Source organism: Vombatus ursinus, unplaced genomic scaffold (genome assembly GCF_900497805.2).
Source record: "Vombatus ursinus unplaced genomic scaffold, bare-nosed wombat genome assembly UNPS02014791.1, whole genome shotgun sequence".
Classification (NCBI taxonomy): Eukaryota; Metazoa; Chordata; class Mammalia; order Diprotodontia; family Vombatidae; genus Vombatus; species Vombatus ursinus.
The window spans coordinates 82120098-82140090 of record NW_020954569.1 but is presented as its reverse complement, the minus strand read 5'-3'; the positions used below and the strand labels follow the sequence as shown (position 1 = coordinate 82140090).

At 38.6% G+C, this 19993-nt stretch overlaps 1 protein-coding gene across 2 annotated transcripts in view; it reads left to right on the top strand.

Annotated features, from left to right (window-relative positions):
* Positions 1-338: 338 nt before the first annotated feature.
* NPR3 (natriuretic peptide receptor 3) overlaps positions 339-19993 on the top strand; it is a 77178-nt gene continuing 57523 nt past the window's right edge. For both annotated transcript variants that reach the window (XM_027868754.1, XM_027868753.1), the window contains exons 1-2: positions 339-1570; positions 8605-8727. In XM_027868754.1, coding sequence (XP_027724555.1) covers positions 820-1570; positions 8605-8727 — 874 coding nt within the window. In that variant the 5' untranslated portion in view covers positions 339-819. The remainder of the gene's footprint in view (positions 1571-8604; positions 8728-19993) is intronic.

Here is a 19993-nt window from a genome sequence, read left to right as displayed (position 1 = left end):
CTTGTGTGTTTATTTGCACATTAATTTATTGTGTAAGGATCTTCAGTCAGTCGCCTTTGAACTGAAACGGTGGCGCCTGAATTGAGCTGCTGTGTAATGGAGCTAGTTGGGGAACAGAAAAGGCGCGTGTGCACTGTGGGTATGAACTGAGGGTAGATGAGTGAGTGTGTACGTGTGCTGCAACTTTAAGAAAAAGGTCGGGGTGGTGGGTGGATTGAGGTTGGGGAGGAGGGAGGGAAGGGGTGTGGGGAGGAGTCCTGATGTAAGAATGCTAATGAGAGGCTCCCCTCCAACCCCCCGTCAACCCCCCACCCTACCCGCTCGAAATACAAACCCGTTCTCGCAGCTCCATGTGTGGTAACAGGCTCCTCCGCTACCACACTATTTAAACTGAGGATATGTATCAAGAAACAAGGGAGAATCAATGAGATCAAACGGGAGGCAGATGCTCCGTCAATTACAATCACTTGGACAAGTTTAACTTTTTTTTTTGCAAGCATTCTTTCAAAATCAACTTCAACAACGTCCAAAAAAAAGAAGTCACCTCTGGGCAAAATAGTATATAGGAGGAAAGAGAAATATCTATATAATATATTACAGGGTCATAGATATATTCTTTAAAAAAAAAACTGGTGACATTTCAGAGAAGGACCCTTTTTTCCGTCACTTGACGGTAGAAGTGGAATTCTGTTTTCTTAGGGCACCCAAGGGGGCGTAGGGACTAAGGAGGTAGAGGAAAAGAAAGGGGAAAGGGAGAAGGAGGAGGGTGGTGGGAAGAAGAAAAGCGAAGGTGAGTAGAAGAAGTTGCACTTCAGCGCAATGCCATCCTTTTTGTTACTCAGTTTCTCTTCTTGCGCTGTGCTCAGTTGGGCGCTTCTGGCAAGCGGCGGCAGCAGCAGCGGGAGCAGCAGCGGAAACCCAGGCGGCGGGCTCCCTTTGGTGGGGGAGACGCAGAAGATCGAGGTTCTGGTGCTTCTACCCAAGGACAATGCTTACATGTTCTCCTTGGACAGGGTCAAGCCGGCCATCGAGTACGCGCTGCGTAGCGTGGAGGAAAATGGAACCAAGAGACAGCTGCTTCCACAGGGCTACAGCTTCCAGGTGGACTATCAGGACTCACATTGCGGCAATCAGGCACTCTTCAGTTTAGTTGATCGAGTGGCAGTGGCCCGGGGGTCTAAACCAGACTTGATCCTGGGCCCCGTCTGCGAATATGCGGCAGCACCTGTGGCCCGGCTGGCGTCGCACTGGGACCTGCCCATGCTGTCTGCTGGAGCTCTTGCCGCTGGCTTCAAGCACAAGGAGAGCGAATTCTCGCACCTTACCCGTGTCGCACCCGCCTACGCCAAGATGGGAGAGATGATGCTCGCCTTGTTCCGGCATCACCAGTGGAGCCGAGCTGCCCTGATCTACAGCGATGACAAGCTGGAGCGGAACTGTTACTTCACCCTGGAGGGGGTCCATGAGGTCTTCCAGGAGGAGGGTTTGCACACATCCGCCTACAGCTTCGACGAGACCAAAGCCCTAGACGCTGAAGAGATCGTGCGCTACATCCAGGCCAGTGAGAGGGGTGAGCTAGGGGAACGTCCCCATCTGGTGTACCTTTTAGCCCTCTCCCATCCCGCCTCCCAACCCTCTCTATTCTACTCCCTGAACATTGTAAGGACACCCCAACTTTTTCCCACTTTCCCTGGCGTTGGGGATGTGGAAAGGGGTGAGAGGGATGGAGAAGTGCAAGTGTAACTGCACAAGTCCAAGCACTTTCAGCTTGGGGACGAACTTTTTCCACTGGCCCACGTATCATCCTCCCCATCTCCTTGGTAGAGGACCAGGGAATGTGTAAGGGCATAGAGGGGAGGAGGGAGGGAGATAGGAAGGAAATCTATTCTCTCTCCTTCTCTAGGTCTGGGGAGGGGAGGAGAGAAGCGAAAAGACTGGAGGGTTTTCCGGTCCTGGTCCTGACTACTTATCTTGGCTTTCCCTTTTCCCTTCCTCTCCCTTAAAGTTTGTGTAGTGTTGATTAGCTTTCCTAATGCCCTGTTTTAAGTGCCTTTCCCCCCCGGCCCCCGCTATGCTTGTCATGCTGTTGTCCCATTTCCTTTACTCTTCCGGTTACTATTCTATTTCCTTTAAAAAGCTCTATTGTATTGATTTTTCCTTATTCATCTCCTGGGTCCTCCTCACTTCTCCCACTCCCAGCCTCCTTGTAAATACGTTTCCAGGATTTCCACTCAAAGTGCGTCGCAGCGTCCTGGTAGCTATCTACATCCCTTTTAGATTCCTGTGTGTTTCCATCCCCAAAGCTCCCAAATAGGGGCAGCTTCAAGCCCCGTACTTGCTGGAGAGTTACCCAGAGTTTGAAGCTTGTATCCACGTGGTTCCAACCGTAATAATAATTTGCTTCTTAAAAAAAAAATAAATGCCGAAATAGACAAGAGGTGGGAAATGGTTTGCGTGGGGTTGGTAGCTGCGAATGAGAAAAGAAGGGAGTTCAATTTCCTATCCACTAATTTCAGGGCAGTCAGTGAGATTTCCCAGGGAAATCAGGCAGGGTGCCTAACCATATCTGGATAAGGGCGCAATGCGCCAAGGGGATGCCGTCAGCTAGCTCCAGAATGCCACCTCTTCGCCCTCCCCTTACGTCATTGTGCCTGGAATGTAGGTGGTGAAATCTTGGTACCCTCAGCCCTGGGAACGAGACCCGTGAGACTCAGGCCCTCTAGAGGTGCGTGAGCTGGCAGACCGATTTACCCGTGTGGAAAGGGCTGTTCCGTGCACCTGAGCCCTTGACTTGGCGAGCGTAGGCGGAGAAGTAAGCACAGGCGCGTGGCCTCAGAAGTCTCTGGCCCAACCTCCACACTGTCACCGGAATCTGGAACAGGTGGGAGGGCTGCGAAAAACGGAGACAGCAGTTTTAGCCGTGCAGTTTTTCGGCTTAATCTAGGGCGCTGGGTAGATGGGCCCCCTAGTCTAGGTGGAAGAAGGGAAGGTTCTGGGATTGCGAAATACGTGGCCAAAATCAAGCTTTTCCATGCACTTCTGTCCCGGGCCTGCCTAGGGCTGCCCCGGGTTATTGACACATGGAGTTAAGTGAACGCTTAAGCCTTTACGGTATACCACAGAGATATACATGTATATGTACAATACATATATACATATGTACACACATTTACATATGACACACCCATCCCACGGTTGGCGTCCCAGTCCATTTAGCTAGGACCATGGGCCGACCCTCTCTCGGTCTGCACAAACCTCAGGCTGCCCAAATTACTCGGGATTTTTTTTGTTGTTGTTGTTCTGTGGCTTACAGAATAGGCATTCAGATCGAACTGCTTACAACACATTTCCTAGCGGCCACACCCAGGACGTGAAAATAAACCCCTCCCCCTCTTTTCCCCACCCAAACAGGGCAGATCTCTCCCATAGCGTCGTGTAGCCCTAGCGTCGAGATGGACAGTTGAGGGCTGCAGGAATAAATATGAAACCTACAGGCAGAGAGCTATGAGCATCAGCCCAAGTGTAACTCTTCCCTCGCCGCCTGACTAGTGTGAGCGGCGCCAAGCTGAACACTAGAGAGGGCAGGGAAAGGACAGATGCGTGCGTCCGACTGCCTGAGTGGATGTCAGTTGCTGGCAATGCTGACTCTCCGGGCTGCTGCCCAAGTTTACCTCAGATTCTCGAAATAGGCATGATTTTTGCCATACAAAGGTGGGCTTTGGATGCCTCAGTAGGGCCTATTGGGGGAATGGGAATCTCTGTGGAACATTTCCAGTCACATGCTAGTAGTATAGCTCACACTTTTAAATGCAGGTAGTAAGGGCTACCACCTCTCCCCTTTTCTCCAGGCTCTCTGCTCTGGCTCGCTGTGGCTTGAGAGCAGCTGAAGTTTTCAGTTTTAGTTAAGTGTTTCAGAAGGCTGGGGGAAAGCAGTGATAGGCAGAATAAAAGAAGATAGAGTGCTCATTGGCACATTGAAGGGGAAGCCTCCATCCTTTATTTTTTTTTCCTTGGGTTTTCTTTCTGTAAGAGGAAAAATGTGTAGTTTATTGCTTAAGATTCGAATACAAAAATGTATATTTAAATGTGGGAGTAACATACCTGATTGTGGATGATTTAATGGAAGGAAAAAAAAGTGAGAGTTAAAACTATACATACTTTTTTTTTGAACAAGCTTCTAACTTCAGGGATTTTGGAACCCAGAAGAAAAAAAAATCATTAAAACACACACACACACTCACACACATACTCTTACACGCTATGAAAGAATAAGACACACCAGGTCCTCTTTTCTATGTGCTTCTTCCTTCTTCCCTCCCCCCCAAGCGGTTAAGCAGAAACATAGGCTTTGTGCCTGGCACATAGTAGGTGCTTAATAAAGCCTTGCTGGTTGGCTGATGGAATTATTTATTTGTTTTCAAAGAAAAGTCTATATATACAGAGAAAGTACTACTAAAATGTTAAGGGTAATTACTTTTCAGATTTTCATAGCATCTTTTAAAAATGTTTTCTGTAATAATAATACAAGCAGAGCATACAATGTTTAAGGTTAGCAAACAATATATTACCTCTTAAATCTTTAGGTCTTTAAAGATTTTATCATCATTTTAAAGATGAGGAAACTAAGGCTCAGAGGGATAGTGATTTGGACAATGTCACATAGAGTCAGAGGCAGCTTGACTCTCCATAGCACCTTGACTACTGTTTGTGATGTCAATTTATTTTCAAAACAGATGTGTTTGGCAATAACTCTCAACTCACATAAGTTGACAGACTTCTTCGAAAAAACAAAACATACTGTGTATGGCCTTATATATATGGCACTATACAAAGAGAACCACAGACACGTTGGTTTTCCCCATCAGAAGCTTATAGCCTGATACAAGAAATAAAGTGGACTCTGTCTTACTCCTTGAAGCAATGGAGAAAATAAATGAAGACATAAACATTCAAATAATATTTTTAAAACACTGATAGTTACACAATATACAAATTAAAACTGACTCCCCTAAAAAGCTGCTGAGAAGCATGTTGGGGAGAGCATATATCTGGAGTCAGACCGGTTTTAAAGCCCACCTGGGACACACAGAAGCTCTGCATTTCTGGTCAAGTCCCTTAACCTTTCAGAGCTCAAATTCATCTTTCAAATGGATATAATATACCATGTAATTCATAAGATTGTTGTAAGGAAAGTACCATTCAAACCTCAAAGTACCATATAAGTGTGAGTTATTGCTTTAAATATTCAGTAAAGAAAAAAAAGCTCCTACACCCATATATTTTATGACATATAAAAAATGAATGAATTTTTGTGTAATAAATCTGTTTTTGATATTTAAGTCTCTTCAGCAAGCATTTATTAAGTTTTTACTCATGCAAGACACTTTTTTAGGCTCTGGGTATACATAGCCAAAAGAAAAAACAGTTCTTTCCCTTAAGAGACTTTCAGTGGCAGAAGATAATTTAAGGACGGAGAGCACTGAAACCTAGGGGGATTAGGAAAGATTTGCTCTAAGAGAGCATATTAAACTGAGCATTGAATAAAAAGTACAAATATAATAGGCAGAGGTGAAGAGGGAATTCATTTCAGGGACCAGGCTATTTGAAGGTGTGGAGGTAATGCATAGAATGCCAGATTCTGAGAGCAAGTGACTCATCTTGTCTGCAAAGGTGAATGATATGAAATAAGTCTGGAAAGTAGATAGACAAATCAAAGTCTGAGCAAAGGGAATTCAAGTTTGTTTGTTTTTTTTTTTAAAGGTACACCTAGTAAGACCTAATTCTAGAGTTATTCTCCTTGAGTTAGCTATTCCCACCCTAGAACTAACTGAATGTTACTGTTTTAGTTATTCATGAGGGGATTAATCTGTGCAATTCATGATTAGGCCTAGATAATTTAAGTTAACAATTTAAAGCAGCAGATACATGATTTCTTTATTAAACAGTCTGAGATAAAGATGTTTCCAAGCAAAGGACTCAAGATAAGTACAAATTAACTAATATGTATCACAGCTAAAACAAAGAGCTATTTGTATACTGGCTGAGTGAAGTATGTTCTAAAATCTTTTGGAGAACACAATACCTTCTGCACAAGCAAAAAATGCCAGCATACTTGAAGACCTACTATTTGCCTGTACAAAGCACAGCATTTTATTTTTAGTTTGTGAATAGTATGCCTCTTTTTTTGGGGGGGGGATAGAAACAACCCTAAGGATTTTCTTTTCATTAAGTATAATCTACATATGCATCTTGTACAGTTGTGTGATTCATTCATCTGTATGCATATGCAATACTGTGTTTACATGTGAATAATGTTGAAGAGACTGCAGAACATCAGTCTAGTAGGCCAAAAGCCTGGAGTTGTGCTGAAATTAAACCTTTGTAGGATGTGCAGCTCCCTTCCGGTTATGTATGGGTGAAAGAATATTATTTCCCACCTATTCTCCTTCCTCCCTCAATAGCAGCTGCACACTGATCTGACATTCCTGTTTTGCTATCCCATCAGCCACATGTAGCGTCTGCCTTTGTCTTAAGGGCTCAGTAGTGGCTCCTGTGTGTCAGTTTATGGCCCCTTTCTATGCTACTCTCCACGCAGTTGCAGAAAAGCGTTGGAACCACAAGCTATACAGGCTTCAAAGAGGGTGTGGGAAGAGGGGCAAAGGAGGAACACAGATAACTTCACAAGCTCTCCAGCACAGGAGAGGGGACTGCAGCTAAAATCCATGTGAGATGCACAAGTGTCAGAGAACACCATCTCAGACGTGCAGACTCAGTCTTATTCTTAATGACATTTTATCGAAAATACATTTCAGTAAATTAATTGGTGGCATAGTTGGAAAGAAAAAAAATGTCAGTGTGTTCCCTGAGGGCTGTACAGGACCACAGGAAATCTCCAGCCCGGCACTTCCTGGCCTTCCTACATGGAAACTGTGCGAGAGAGTTATTAGCATCACGAAAAGTCTCCTGGGAAGGAGATTCCTCAACTTTCCTTAGTGCTCAAGTTTCAGTGTATCATTCTTTAAATGTTTCTTCTAAGGCAACTCTAAAGCCTGTTTATTGAAATTTAATACCATTTTTTTTTCAGAACACAGAGTTTATGAGATATTTTTTGACAGCTAATTTTTTTTTTAATGCTGATGGGGGAAAGGAAGCCAACTGAAATCTGAAATTCTTATCTAAGTCAGCTGTTTCAGCCTTCTCCTCAACTAACCCTTCCCCCTAATTTCCAACTGCTAGCAAAAGGGAAAGAACTGCACTGGCTTGTGTTATACTCTCTCACCTTCCGTAAGTGGATGGATGAGAGGAAGATCTGAAATAAGGGATCTAAAAGACATGAATAGCAAAGAGTGAGTTGGAGTTGTAGAACTCCTTAATAAGGTATTGTGGCATGCAGCTTTTCATTCCAAAAGGCTATATTAGTCATATCTCACAGTCATCAAAAACCCAATTCCATGGTACATCCCTTTAAGAGTTTTATCCCCTTTGTAATAACAAGTGTCAAACTTGGTGCCATAACACATTGAGCTCACATGTATGATAAAGTAAATAGGGGCAGCTAGGTGGCACAGTGACTTGACACGTGCTAGCTGTGTGACCCTGGGCAAGTCACTTAACCCCAATTGCCTAAAGAAAAAACAAACAAGCAAACAAAATAAAGTAAATATCAGTCAGCTTAACTAGCCCTCCAACTGCTGAGGCAGGATTTTGCATGGTATGTTTCAAGTTTGTTTTGCATCTTTCAGTGCCCATGCTATTATAAGAGATACACACTTCTTTCATTGTTGGCATCACTTATGATAGCTCTAGAAAGTTTTTTGCTTACTTTAGTGAATACTGTGAAACATTAAATGATTTATCCAGGGCAAACAAAAGTAGAGATTTGTCTATTACTTAATTCTCCTATCAATATTGGTCAAACAAACATAGACTGATCAAATTGCCACTTCACTTGAAAAAAACCCTGACAACTAATATTTACATAGCTCTTTAAGCTTCACTAAGCAAGCACTTTCCTTACAGCAGTCTTGTGAGGTAGATAGTTCAAATGTTATTGTCACCATTTTATATATGAGGAAGCTGAGCCTCAGAGTGCTTAAATGAATTGTCCATAATCATATAGCATCAGGGCCAGTAATGGACCCACATCTCCTGACTCCAGGACCAGTGCTATTTTCACCCACTGCACTACCTCACTTTAGCTTATGTTGCTCTTCTGTAGTTGGCTACGGTATTCTGGAAATACTTAGATATTGCCTTTTAAATGTAGAAGTGTGTGCCCAAATTGAATCTCAGGTATCAGATCTAATATGCAGTAAACACCTACTGTATGTCTTAAAGGAGTCCCAAAATAATGTTTTCACATTCAAGTTGTGAGATAAACTTTTATTTTCTCTTTGAAAAATGTTTAATTTTTCAGAAAAGATTTTTACAACTCAAATAATGAAGATATACTTAATTTATTATTATTGTTGTTACTGTTAAGATATTTATATTATTTTATTGATATGTAACTTTTCTCCCATTGAGTAGTGTTAGGTAAATCTATCAGTTCTTAATATTTTCAAGGACAACTTCTTATCGAGGTTTTTCATTTTTCCTCATCAGTTGTGATCATGTGTGCCAACAGCAATACAGTCCGGAACATCATGTTAGCTGCTCACCGGCAAGGAATGACCAACGGGGCCTATGCTTTCTTCAATATTGAACTCTTCAACAGCTCTTCATATGGTAATTCTGGTTTTTGTTCACACATTTTGACAAGCATGTTGAATTTTTCTTTTTCATTATGATTTTAATATAGTCACTTAATGATTTTTAAGGCTATCACTACATTCACTAGCATTTTAAGTTTGCGTTTGTGAAGAATTCAGTGTGAGCAAAAAGATAATATAGAATTTAGGTGTTAAGCATTTTAAAAGTGACCCCCCCCAAAAGTTCATAGAATTCATGAAGGGAGGGAAAAAGTGTTAGAAATGATCTAGAGAAATTGATGGAATAGCGTAGCTTGTAGGATTTACAGATAAAAGGGCCCATGTTTTCCAGCCTCCTCCAATATTGATTCAGGAACTAGGTTCAGAGAGATTAAAGGATATCTGGACACACAGTTATACAGTTATCCCTTCCACATCTCAGTTTTCCCCATCGAAGTTTCAATATATCACGAGTCAGCAAAAGAAATTAAATAGGAATTTTTGGGGGAGTTTTATGGAAGCTGCAGATGATACAAAAATATTTAGAAACTCAATAATGCGACTTACATATACACACACATACATATATATACATGTGTATATATACATATAAATGCACATATATACATATGCACACACATATATATTATTGTATAATATAACCCATGACCAAATACTTAACCCAAATTTTACAATAAGATACTGGAAACACTCCGTAAAAAAAAAGAAAAAAAAATTCAGACTTCTTCTCTGGTATAGAGGGAGGGCCAAAAATTTTATGTGGATTTTCCAGATCATGGGGCATCATACCCCTAAGACCCGTAATGTGAAAGAGATGACTGTGGAAGTGAGAGTTAAACTGAGATCCTCTCGTTCCAAATCTAGTGCCTTTGACCTTCCAAGCTGCAAGGAGAACCCTAGTGGGACATCTCATCCCATGTCCTCAAATGATACAGCTTGGTTTCTTAAAATGCAACTCTTCTAGAATTTAATAAATTATTTTGAAGAATTCTGAAAAATTAATCACCCTGGAGTCAGCCTGATGATGAATCTCTCTGAATTTACCTAGGCTGTTCCCTAGACAATAGGCATATAGTCTGTCACCTTGCCTGTCCTTCCAACTTAATAGAACCTGGTAGGGAATCAGAACAGAACTTTAGTGAATGTACTATGAATATATTGGTAATAATAGATTAAAAAATTGGAGGCATATGGGAGGTAGCATGTCTTTTTTTTTTTCCAGGCAGTTGGGGTTAAGTGACTTGCCCAGGGTCACACAGCTAGTAAGTGTCAAGTGTTTAGTTTGAGGCCAGATTTGAATTCAGGTCCTTCTGACTTTTCCACTATGCCACCTAGCTGCCCCCAGCATGTCTTACTAATCCAGAAATTCAGCACAAAATTTCTGTTTTTCAGACTGCAAAACTTGTAGCTCAGGTAACATTTTTTGCAGTACCTTCCTAATTATTTTTCATTCAGACTCTTTTCCTTCAGTTTCTCATTTTAATTTTCAAAATTGTTGACTCAGTTATTAAAATATTGTCACTTTTTTGTAAAAAACTTTTCTTATGATGATCAGTCTCTTATGTTTACCTTGATCATAACATTGAATTGTCTAAAAGGGAGGTTATTTTACATGTAATTTAGCTTGAAGGCTGAATTTTGCTTCTAGGCCTCTGGACCAAGAAATCTGAAATTTATATGGCCTTTCCTTTTTACTTGTTTTCTTGGGGTTGATACAATAAATTTTTGAATAGTTTAAAGACTCTTAGAATCTTGTCACTGTCACCTTTAGTACATTCCAAGATAATTGGAACACTGTTCCATGATCAGAAGACAGACAAAAAAAAAGATGTATTCTAGGCAGGCAATGCAAAAGTTTATGGAGAGGTAATTAATTTAGACCAAAGTCACTGTATGAGTCTTTTAAAGAGACAATTCTGAAAGTTTCTGCCTTAAGGGGGAAAAGAACGATGTAGCCATGAAATAAGTATAATCATTTTCTCTATCAGTAAAAGACCCTCAATAAGTTAGTATTTATTTGAAATTGATTTTTTTCTAATGTTAGAGGCATAGTCAATGGTCATCATTACTAGTCATTAGATAAGTTATAGGACAATAGAATATAGAACTACAAGTTATCTTAGAGATCATCTACTTGAATTCCCTCACTTTATGGAAAAGGAAATTGTGGCCTAGAGCAGGTTAAATGACTTCCTTAAGAAAACACATGTAATAAGGATCAGAGCTTTAATGTGAACTCAGGTCCTTGATCAATCAACCAATGACCAGCATTTATTAAGCACCTACTATATGTCAGGCACTGTGCTATGCACAAGGAATACAAAGACAACAGTGAAGCAGTCCTTGACCTCAAGGATCATACATTCTATAAAAGGATACAACATATACACATATGGGCTTCTAAAAATAAATGCAAGGTGATTTGAAAACAAGGGAGGACACTAGCAGCTGGAGGTGATTAAGAAAAGTTTCGTGTCCAAATCAGTACATGAACTGAGTCTTAAAAGAAATTAGGGATTTTTTTTTATTAAGTGCCAGTCAAACATTTATTAAGCACCAATCAATAAGCATTTATTAAGCATCTGTTATGTGTTGGGCACTGTGCTGAGTGCTAAGGATACAAAGAAAGTCAAAAGACAGTCCCTGCTCTCAAGGAGTTCACAGTCTAATAAGAGAGAAATACTGGCTATACTGCTTCCCTTCCTTTTCCTTCCCCTCCTACCCAATTTAATAGTATTTTCCCTATTATATTTAAAGTTATATTTATAGTTATATTTAAAGGTAGTTTTCAACATTTTCAACATTCACTTTTATAAGATTTTGAGTTCCAAATTTTTTCTCCCTCCTTCCTTCTCCTCCCCCCTCCCCAAGACAGCAAGCAATCTGATATAGGTTATACATGTACAATCATATTAAAAATATTTCCACATTAGTTATATTGTAAAAGAAGAATCAGAACAAAAGGGAAGAAGCATGGAAAAGAAAAGACAAAAAAATGTGAAAATAGTATGCTTCCATCTGCATTCAGACTCCATACATAGTTCTTTCTCTGGATGTGGACAGCATTTTCCATCATGAGTCTTTTGGAAATGACTTAGATCATTGTATAGTTAAGAAGAGCTAAGTGTATCAAAGTTGATTCTTGCTGTTACTCTGTACAATGTTCTCTGTTCTACTGGTTCTGCTCATTTCACTCAACATCAGTTCATATAAGTCTTTGCAGGTTTTTTTTGAAATCTGCCTGCTCATCATTTCTTATAGCATAATAGTATTCCATTACATTCATATATCACAACTTGTTCAGCTATTCTCCAATTGATGGGCACCCTCTCAATTTCCAATTCTTTGCCACCACAAAAAGAGCTGCTATAAATATTTTTGTATATGTGGATCCTTTCCCCTTTTTTTAATGATCTTTTTGAGATACAGACCTAGTAGTGGTACTGTTGGATGAAAGGGTATACATAGTTTTATAGCCCTTTGGGCATAGTTTCCCAATTGTTCTCCAGAATGGTTGGATCAGTTCACAACTTCACCAGCAATGCATTAGTATTCCAGTTTTCCCACAGCATCTCCAACATTTATCAATTTCCTTTTCTGTTCATGTTAGCCACTCTTATAGGTGTGAAGTGATACATCAGAGTTGTTTTAATGTGCATTTCTCTAATCGAGAGTGATTTAGAGGACTTTTCATATGCCTATTGATAACTTTGATTTCTTCATCTGAAAACTGACTTCATACCCTTTGACCGTTTATCAATTGAGGAATGACTTGTATTCTTATTATTCTTAATATTAATTCTCTATATATGTGAGAAATGAGGTCTTTATAAGAAACACTGGCTGTAAAAATTGTTTCCCAGCTTTCTGCTTTCCTTCTAATCTTGGTTGCATTGTTTTTGTTTGTGCAAAAAATTTTTAATTTAATGTAATCAAAATTATCCATTTTGTATTTTATAATGTTTTCTCTCTTTTATTTGGCCATAAACTCTTCCCTTATCCTTAGATTTGAAAGGTAAACTATGTGTTGCTCTCCTTTGACTGAATCCAAACCTCATAGAATAAATCCTTTTGTTAAGGTGATTTGTTCTGTGAAGTTTGGATTCGGTCAAAGGGCCACACTTGAAGACCTAGATGGCCACATGTGGCCTTGAAGCCGCAGGTTCCCCACCTCTGACCTAATCTATTCCACTGATCCACCACTCTGTTTCTTAGTCAATATCAAATAGTTTTGATGATTGTCACTTTATAATATAGTTTTAGATCTGGTCTGTTTAGTCTATCTTACTTTGCATTTTTTTTCATTAATTCACTTCATGTTCTTGACCTTTGTGTTCTTCCAGATGATTTTTGTTTTTTTTTTTTCTAGCTCTATAAAATAATTTTTTGGTACTTTGGTATGGCACTGAATAAGCAAATTAATTTAGGTAGAATTGTCATTTTTATTATAATAACTCAGTCTACCCATGAGCAATTAATATTTTGCCAGTTTTTTAGATCTGACTTTATTTGTGTGAAAAGTGTTTTGTAATTGTGTTCATATAGTTCCTGGGTTTGTCTTGGCAAGAAGACTTCCAAATATTTTATATAGTCTACAGTTATTTTAAGTGGAATTTCTCTTTCTATCTCTTGCTGCTGGGCTTTGTTGGTAGTATGTATATCTATATATCTACATCTATATGTGTAAGTGCTGATGATTCATGTGGGTTTATTTTGTATCATGCAACTTTGCTAAAGTTGTTAATTATTTCAAATAGTTTTTTAGTTGATTCTCTAGGATTCTCTAAGTATACCATCTTATTATCTGCAAATAGTGATACTTTTGTTTTCTGATTGCCTATTCTAATTCCTTCAATTTCTTTTTCTTCTCTTATTGCTAAAGCTAACATTTTAGTACTATATTGAATAATAGTGGTGGGCATCCTTGTTTCACCCCTGATCTTATTGGGAAAGCTTCTAACTAATCCCCATTACATATAATGCTTGCTGATGGTCTTATATAGATACTACTTATCATTTTAAAGAAAATTCCATTTATTCTTATGCTCTCTATTGTTTTTAATAGGAATGGGTGCTGTATTTTGTCAAAAGCTTTTTATGCATCTGTTGAAATAATAATGATTTCTGTTAGTTTTGTTATTGATAAGGTCAATTATGCTGATAGTTTTCCTAATATTGAACCACCCCTGCATTCCTGGTATAAATCCCACCTGGTCATAGTGTATTATCCTCATGATAAATTGCTGTAACCTCTTTGCTTATATTTGTGTATAAAAAGAATTTGGTAAGACTCCTTCACCTACTTTTCCAAATAATTTATATAGTATTGGAATTAATTGTTCTTTAAATGTTTGGTAGAATTCACTTGTGAATTCATCTGGCCCTGGAGATTTTTTCTTAGGGAGTTTGTTGATGGCTTATTCAATTTCTTTTTTTAAAATGGGCTTAAGTATTTTATTTCCTCTTCTGTTAACATGTGCAATTTATATTATTTTAAACATTCATCCATTTCACTGAGATTGTCAGATTTATTGGCATACAGTTGGGCAAAATAGCTCCTAATTATTGCTTTAATTTCCTCTTCATTGGTGGTAAATTCACCCTTTTCATTTTTGATACTGGTAACTTGGTTTTCTTTTTTTTAAATCAAATTAACCAAAGATAATTATCTATTTTATTGGTTTTTTTTCATAAAACCAGCTCTTAATTTTATTTATTAGTTCAATAGTTTTCCTACTTTCAATTTTATTAATCTCTCCTTTGCTTTTCAGAATTTCTAATTAGGTATTTAATTGGGGATTTTTAATTTGTCCTTTTTCTAGCTTTTTTAGTTGCATGCCCAATTCATTGATCTTCTCTTTCTCTATTTTATTCATGCAAGCATTTAGAGATATAAAATTTTCCCTAAGTACTGCTTTGGCTGCATCCCACAAATTTTGGTGTGTTGTCTCATTTTTGTCATTATCTTTGATGAAATTATTGATTGCTTCTATGATTTGTTATTTGACCCACTCATTCTTTAGGATTAGATTATTTAGTTTCCAATTACTTTTTAGTTTGTCTTTCCATAGCCCTTTATTACATGTAATTTTTATTGCATCATGATCTGAAAAGGATACGTTTAATATTTTGACCTTGCTGCATTGGATTGTGAGGTTTTTATGCCCTAGTAGATGGTCATTTTTTGTGTAGGTGACATGTACCACTGAGAAAAAGGTATATTCCTTTCTATCCCCAATTAGTTTTCTCCAAAGGTCTATAATATCTAACTTTTCTAAAATTCTATTCACCTCCTTATCTTCCTGTTTATTTTGTGGTTACATTTATATAGTTCTGAGAGGGGAAGTTGAGGTCCCCCACTAGTATAATTTTGATGTCTAGTTCTTCCTGTAACTCACTTAACTTTTCCTCTAAGAATTTGGATGCTGTATCACTTGGTATATATGTTTAGTATTGGTGTTACTTCATTGTCTATGGTATCTTTTAGCAAGATGTAGTTTCCTTCCTTGTCTCTTCTAATTAGATCTCTTTTTACTTTTGCTTTATCTGAGATCAGGATTGCTACTCCTGATTTTTTTTTTCATTTCTGCTGAAGCATAATATATTATGCTCCAGCCTTTTACCTTAACTCTTTGTGTATCTCTCTACTTCACATGTGTTTCTTGTGAACAACATATTGTAGGATTCTGGTTTTTAATCCATTCTGCTATCCACTTCCATTTTATAGGAAAGTTCATCCAATTCACATTCACAGTTATGATTACTAACTCTGTATTTTCCTCCATCCTATTTTTCTTACTGTTTATACTTTTCTCTTTCCTTTCACCTTGTCCCTTTTTTTGCTTCTGACCACTGCCTCCCTCAGTTGGACCTCCCTTTATTAGCCCTCCTCCTTTTGCTTTCCCCTTTTCCCTTCTACTTCCCTATAGGGTAAGAAAAATTTCTATATGTAACTGAGTGTGTATGTTATTCCCTGTTTGGGCCAAATCTGAAGAGATCAAGGTTCAAACAATGCTTACCCATTCCTCTTCTTTTCCTCTACTGTAACAGGTCTTTTGTGCGTCATCATGTGATGTAGTTTACCCTATTCTGCCTTCCCCTTTCCTTTTTCCAAGTACAATCCTTTTTTTCACCCCTTAATTTTTTTTGTATCATCACATCAAAGTCAACTTATACCAGCATCATCTGTCAATATAAACCTCTTCTAACTGCCCCAATAAAGATATGGTTCCCAAGAGTTCCAAGTATCAATTTCCTGTGTAGGGATGTAAACAGTTTAACCTTATTGAATAACATGTTTTTTTCTTTTCCCTTCTCTTTTTTATGGCTCTCTTCAGTCCTGCATTTGAAGATCAAATTTTCTGTTCAGCCCTGGTCTTTTCATCAGGAAAGTTTGAAAGTCCCCTATTTCATTGAATATCCATCTTTTCTCCTGAAAGATTATGTTCAATTTTGCTAGGTAGTTGATTCTTGGTTGTAATCCAAGCTCCTTTGCCTTCCAGAATATTATATTCCAAGCCCTCTGATCCTTTAATGTAGAAGCAGCTAAGTTCTATATAGTCCTGACTATGGCTCCTTGATATTTGAATTATTTCTTTCTGGCTACTTGCAGTATTTTTTCCTTGACCTGGGAATTCTAGAATTTGGCTACAATATTCTTGGGAGTTTTTATTTTGGGATCTCTTTCAGGAGGTGATTGGTAGAAACTTTCAATGACTATTTTACCCTCTGGTTCTTGGATATCAGGGCTGTTTTCCTTGATGATTTCTTGAAAGATGCTGTCCAGGCTCTTTTTTTAATCATGACTTTCAGGTAGTTCGATAATTCTTAAATTATCTCTCCTGGATCTATTTTCCAGGTCAGCTGTTTTTCCAATGAGATATTTTATGTTTTCTTCTATTTTTTTCATTCTTTTGATTTTATTTGACTGATTCTTGATGTCTCATAGAGTCATTATCTTCCACTTGCCCAATTCTAATTTTTAAGGAATTATTTTCTTCAGTTAGCTTTTGTACTTCCTTTTCCATTTGGCCAATTCTGTTTTTTAAGAAGTTTTCTTCAGTGGGTTTTTTTTTTTTTCCAATTTGGCCAATTATATTTTTTAAGGAATTATTTTCTTCAGTCACTTTTTGTCCTTTTTCCAAGCTGTTGATTTTCTCTTGTATACCTCTCAATTTTTTCCGCAAATTTTCTTCTATCTCTCTTATTTGACTTTTAAAACATTTTATGGGCTCTTCCAAGAAGGCTTTTTGGGCTTGAAACTAATTCGTATTCCCCTTTGTGGTTTTGCATGTAGGCATTTTGACAATCTTGTCCTTTTCTGAATTTGTGTTTTTATTTTCCCATGTCACCATGTGGTCAAGTCTCTTTTTTGTTTCTTGCTCGTTTTTAGCTTATTTTGTGGCTTTTAAAGTTGGTCGCTGCTCCTGGGTCACAGGGGGCACTATCCCAGGTTTTTGATGCTTGGAGTCAGGGGCCTGGTCTCTGGCTTTGTGGGCTGAGGCCTCAGGTACTTGTGGCTTGCTTATTGTCCTGGAGTGGCCTGACCTAGTTGTGCCTGTTGTTTCCTGGGTTCTGGGGCTGGCAATTTGCCTTGTGAGCTGGGGCTGGAGGCCTCACAGCTGGCCTGCTGTGCCACTGGCCTGCTGACCTTCATTTAACATTGTTTCCAAGGGAAACTGGGGAGAGCTCAGGCAACTTCCTGGCTTCTCTCTGACATCTTGGCTCCACAAAAATTAGAGATTTTGAGAGACAGAGGTGACAAGAAAGCACATTCCAAAAATGGAGGATAGCCACTACAAAGATGCGGAGAATGGAAATGGAATGCTTTTTGTGAGCATTGGTAGGAAAGACAGTTTGATTGGATTGTAAGATAAGTTAATGAAGGAAAGTAATATGTTATAAGATTAGAAAGGTAAGTTGGTGTAAGTAGGGTCTTAAATGCCAAACAGAGGATTTAATATTTACTCCTAAAGGTAATAGGGGAACCCTCAGACCTTATTAAGTAGGGGCATCATAACTTTCTTTAAGAAAATCCTTTTGTAGTTATATGAAAGATGAATTGGAGTGCAGAGACACTTGAGGCAGAAAGACCAATTCGAAAGTTTGATTCTTTTGTGAAGGCAAATTAGGCCATCTTTTGCCTCAATTCTTACCTAGCATTTAAATACTGGATGGGCATTGCCTTAGACAAACTGAGACCTGAGAAAGATCTTAGGTTAAGTCCCATTGTATCTGGGGCTATTACCAGTCATCTTGACCTATGTCTTGCCACTGGACTCCTATGACTCTGGATGATTTTGCACAGCTCTGTCTCACTTAAATTCAATTCACTTGCAAGTCAAGACATCATCCTCCTGATGTCATTGGTCCTCTTTGAGAACAAAAGACAAACAACATCAGCAGTATTGTAACAGTGCAAGTGAAAAATAATAAGGGCATGAACGATGGTTGTATAGATGGATAGAAGGGGGAAAATGTGACACATATTAAAGAGATAGAATAAACAAGATTCAGTAGTTGGCCAGATATGTGGGGTAAGAGTGAAGACTTGAGCATAACACCAAAGTTGTGAACCTGGGTAGTTAGAAAGATGATGGTGGTATTAACTAAAATAGGAAAGCTCAGAATAGGAATGTGTCTTGGGGGAGGGGTGGATAATGAGGCCTCTTTGGACATTTTGAATTTGAGCTATGTATGGGACACTCAGTTGGAAATGTCCATTGGGCAGTTGGTGATGTGTGAGTGACATTCAAGAACTCTAGTAGTCATCTCCATAGACCAATGGGATCTGATGAGGTCACCAAGTGGGAGAGTAAAGAGAGAGGAAAAGGGGACCCAGGACAGGACCTTGGAGTACACTGACAGGGAAAGTGAAATGGGTGAATCTAACAAAGAAGACAGAGGGAGTGATTTGACAAGTAAGAGGAGAACTAAAAGAGAGCAATGTCAAGGAAGCCCAGAAGAGAATTTATCCAGAACAGATTAGTCAACAGTGTCAAATGTGACAGAAGAAGAGGCGTGAAGATTGTGGAAAGGACATTGGATTAGATAAGTAAGAGGTGGCTGACAACTTTGGAGACAGTAATTTCAGTTGAGTATTAAGTGTTTTTTTTCCTCTACACGAATAGTTTGGATGAGGATTGTTATTGTTTTTTAATTCCTTAATTCAACCAATTTACTGGTATTTCTGCTTTGGCTGGAGTCTTGCATACCATATGTACTTCAGGAAAAATAATGTGACAAAAATTTAAACTTAGTATTTAATGTGGTTTTTAAAAAGATTAAAAATGTGGACTGTGACTTTTTTCCTTAGGAAAAAATCAATCAGAATAAAGTGTGCTATGGTCTCTTTTAAGACTTATTCATTTATGTGATTACATTTGAAAAATCTTTTTCCTTTGAGTTTGCATATACTTATAGAATACTTGATCAGGAAGGGATCTTGAGAATTTTTTTAGCCCATAATTCAGCTACATTGTCCTCTTAGAATATAAATTAAGTGAATGGTTGGATGAAAGATCTTGTCCTTTGGTATTTAGTCATTTTATAAAGCTATTCTGTTCTCTGGGGACTTAAATGAGTATTAATTAATCATGATAATGATGGAAACATGGTCTATATCAGTAATCTCATGATGAATGATTGGGAGGGCTGAAAATAGGAAAATATTAGAAATTTAAGCAAAATGTCGATAGGATTTCTGGAACACAAACCCAGAGCAGAAGCTCTGAAATATACTATGTAAAGTTACAAATGAGAGCTAGTGACAGTTTGGCTTTGACCTTCTCCCAGGGGCTACTTAAACAGCCTGTAACGTTTTCAAGTGGCAAAAGCCACAGGAAAATTCAGCCGGTCTGTGTGAAGGCCCATTAGTGAGCTGGGGCTCATTGTATTCTTTACAACCTGGGCCACTTCAGAGCTTTAGTGGCCTCAGAAGTGTGAATCTAGAATTTCTTAGGGCTTGAGAAAATAATCCTATTCTGGAATGATCCCCCAGGGCTAGCAAAACTCCTAGGCCAGAGAATTTCTGGTTAAATGAGTTTGTTTGGAGCGATCTTGGGATTCATATCTATTTGATAGAAGCGGTTCAGATAGTACAAGCTTGTCTTCTAAATAGATTGTAACCTTCAAAGAGAAAAGGCAGCAGAGTGGAGAAGTCTAGGCCTTCCCTCTGAGATTACCTTGCTTTACGTGGCCTATGTCTTATAGGTGCCTGGTTTTTTGCCAGAATGTGAACTCACTGTGGCCAGAAACTTTTTTGCTAATTGCCTTTCTTTGTA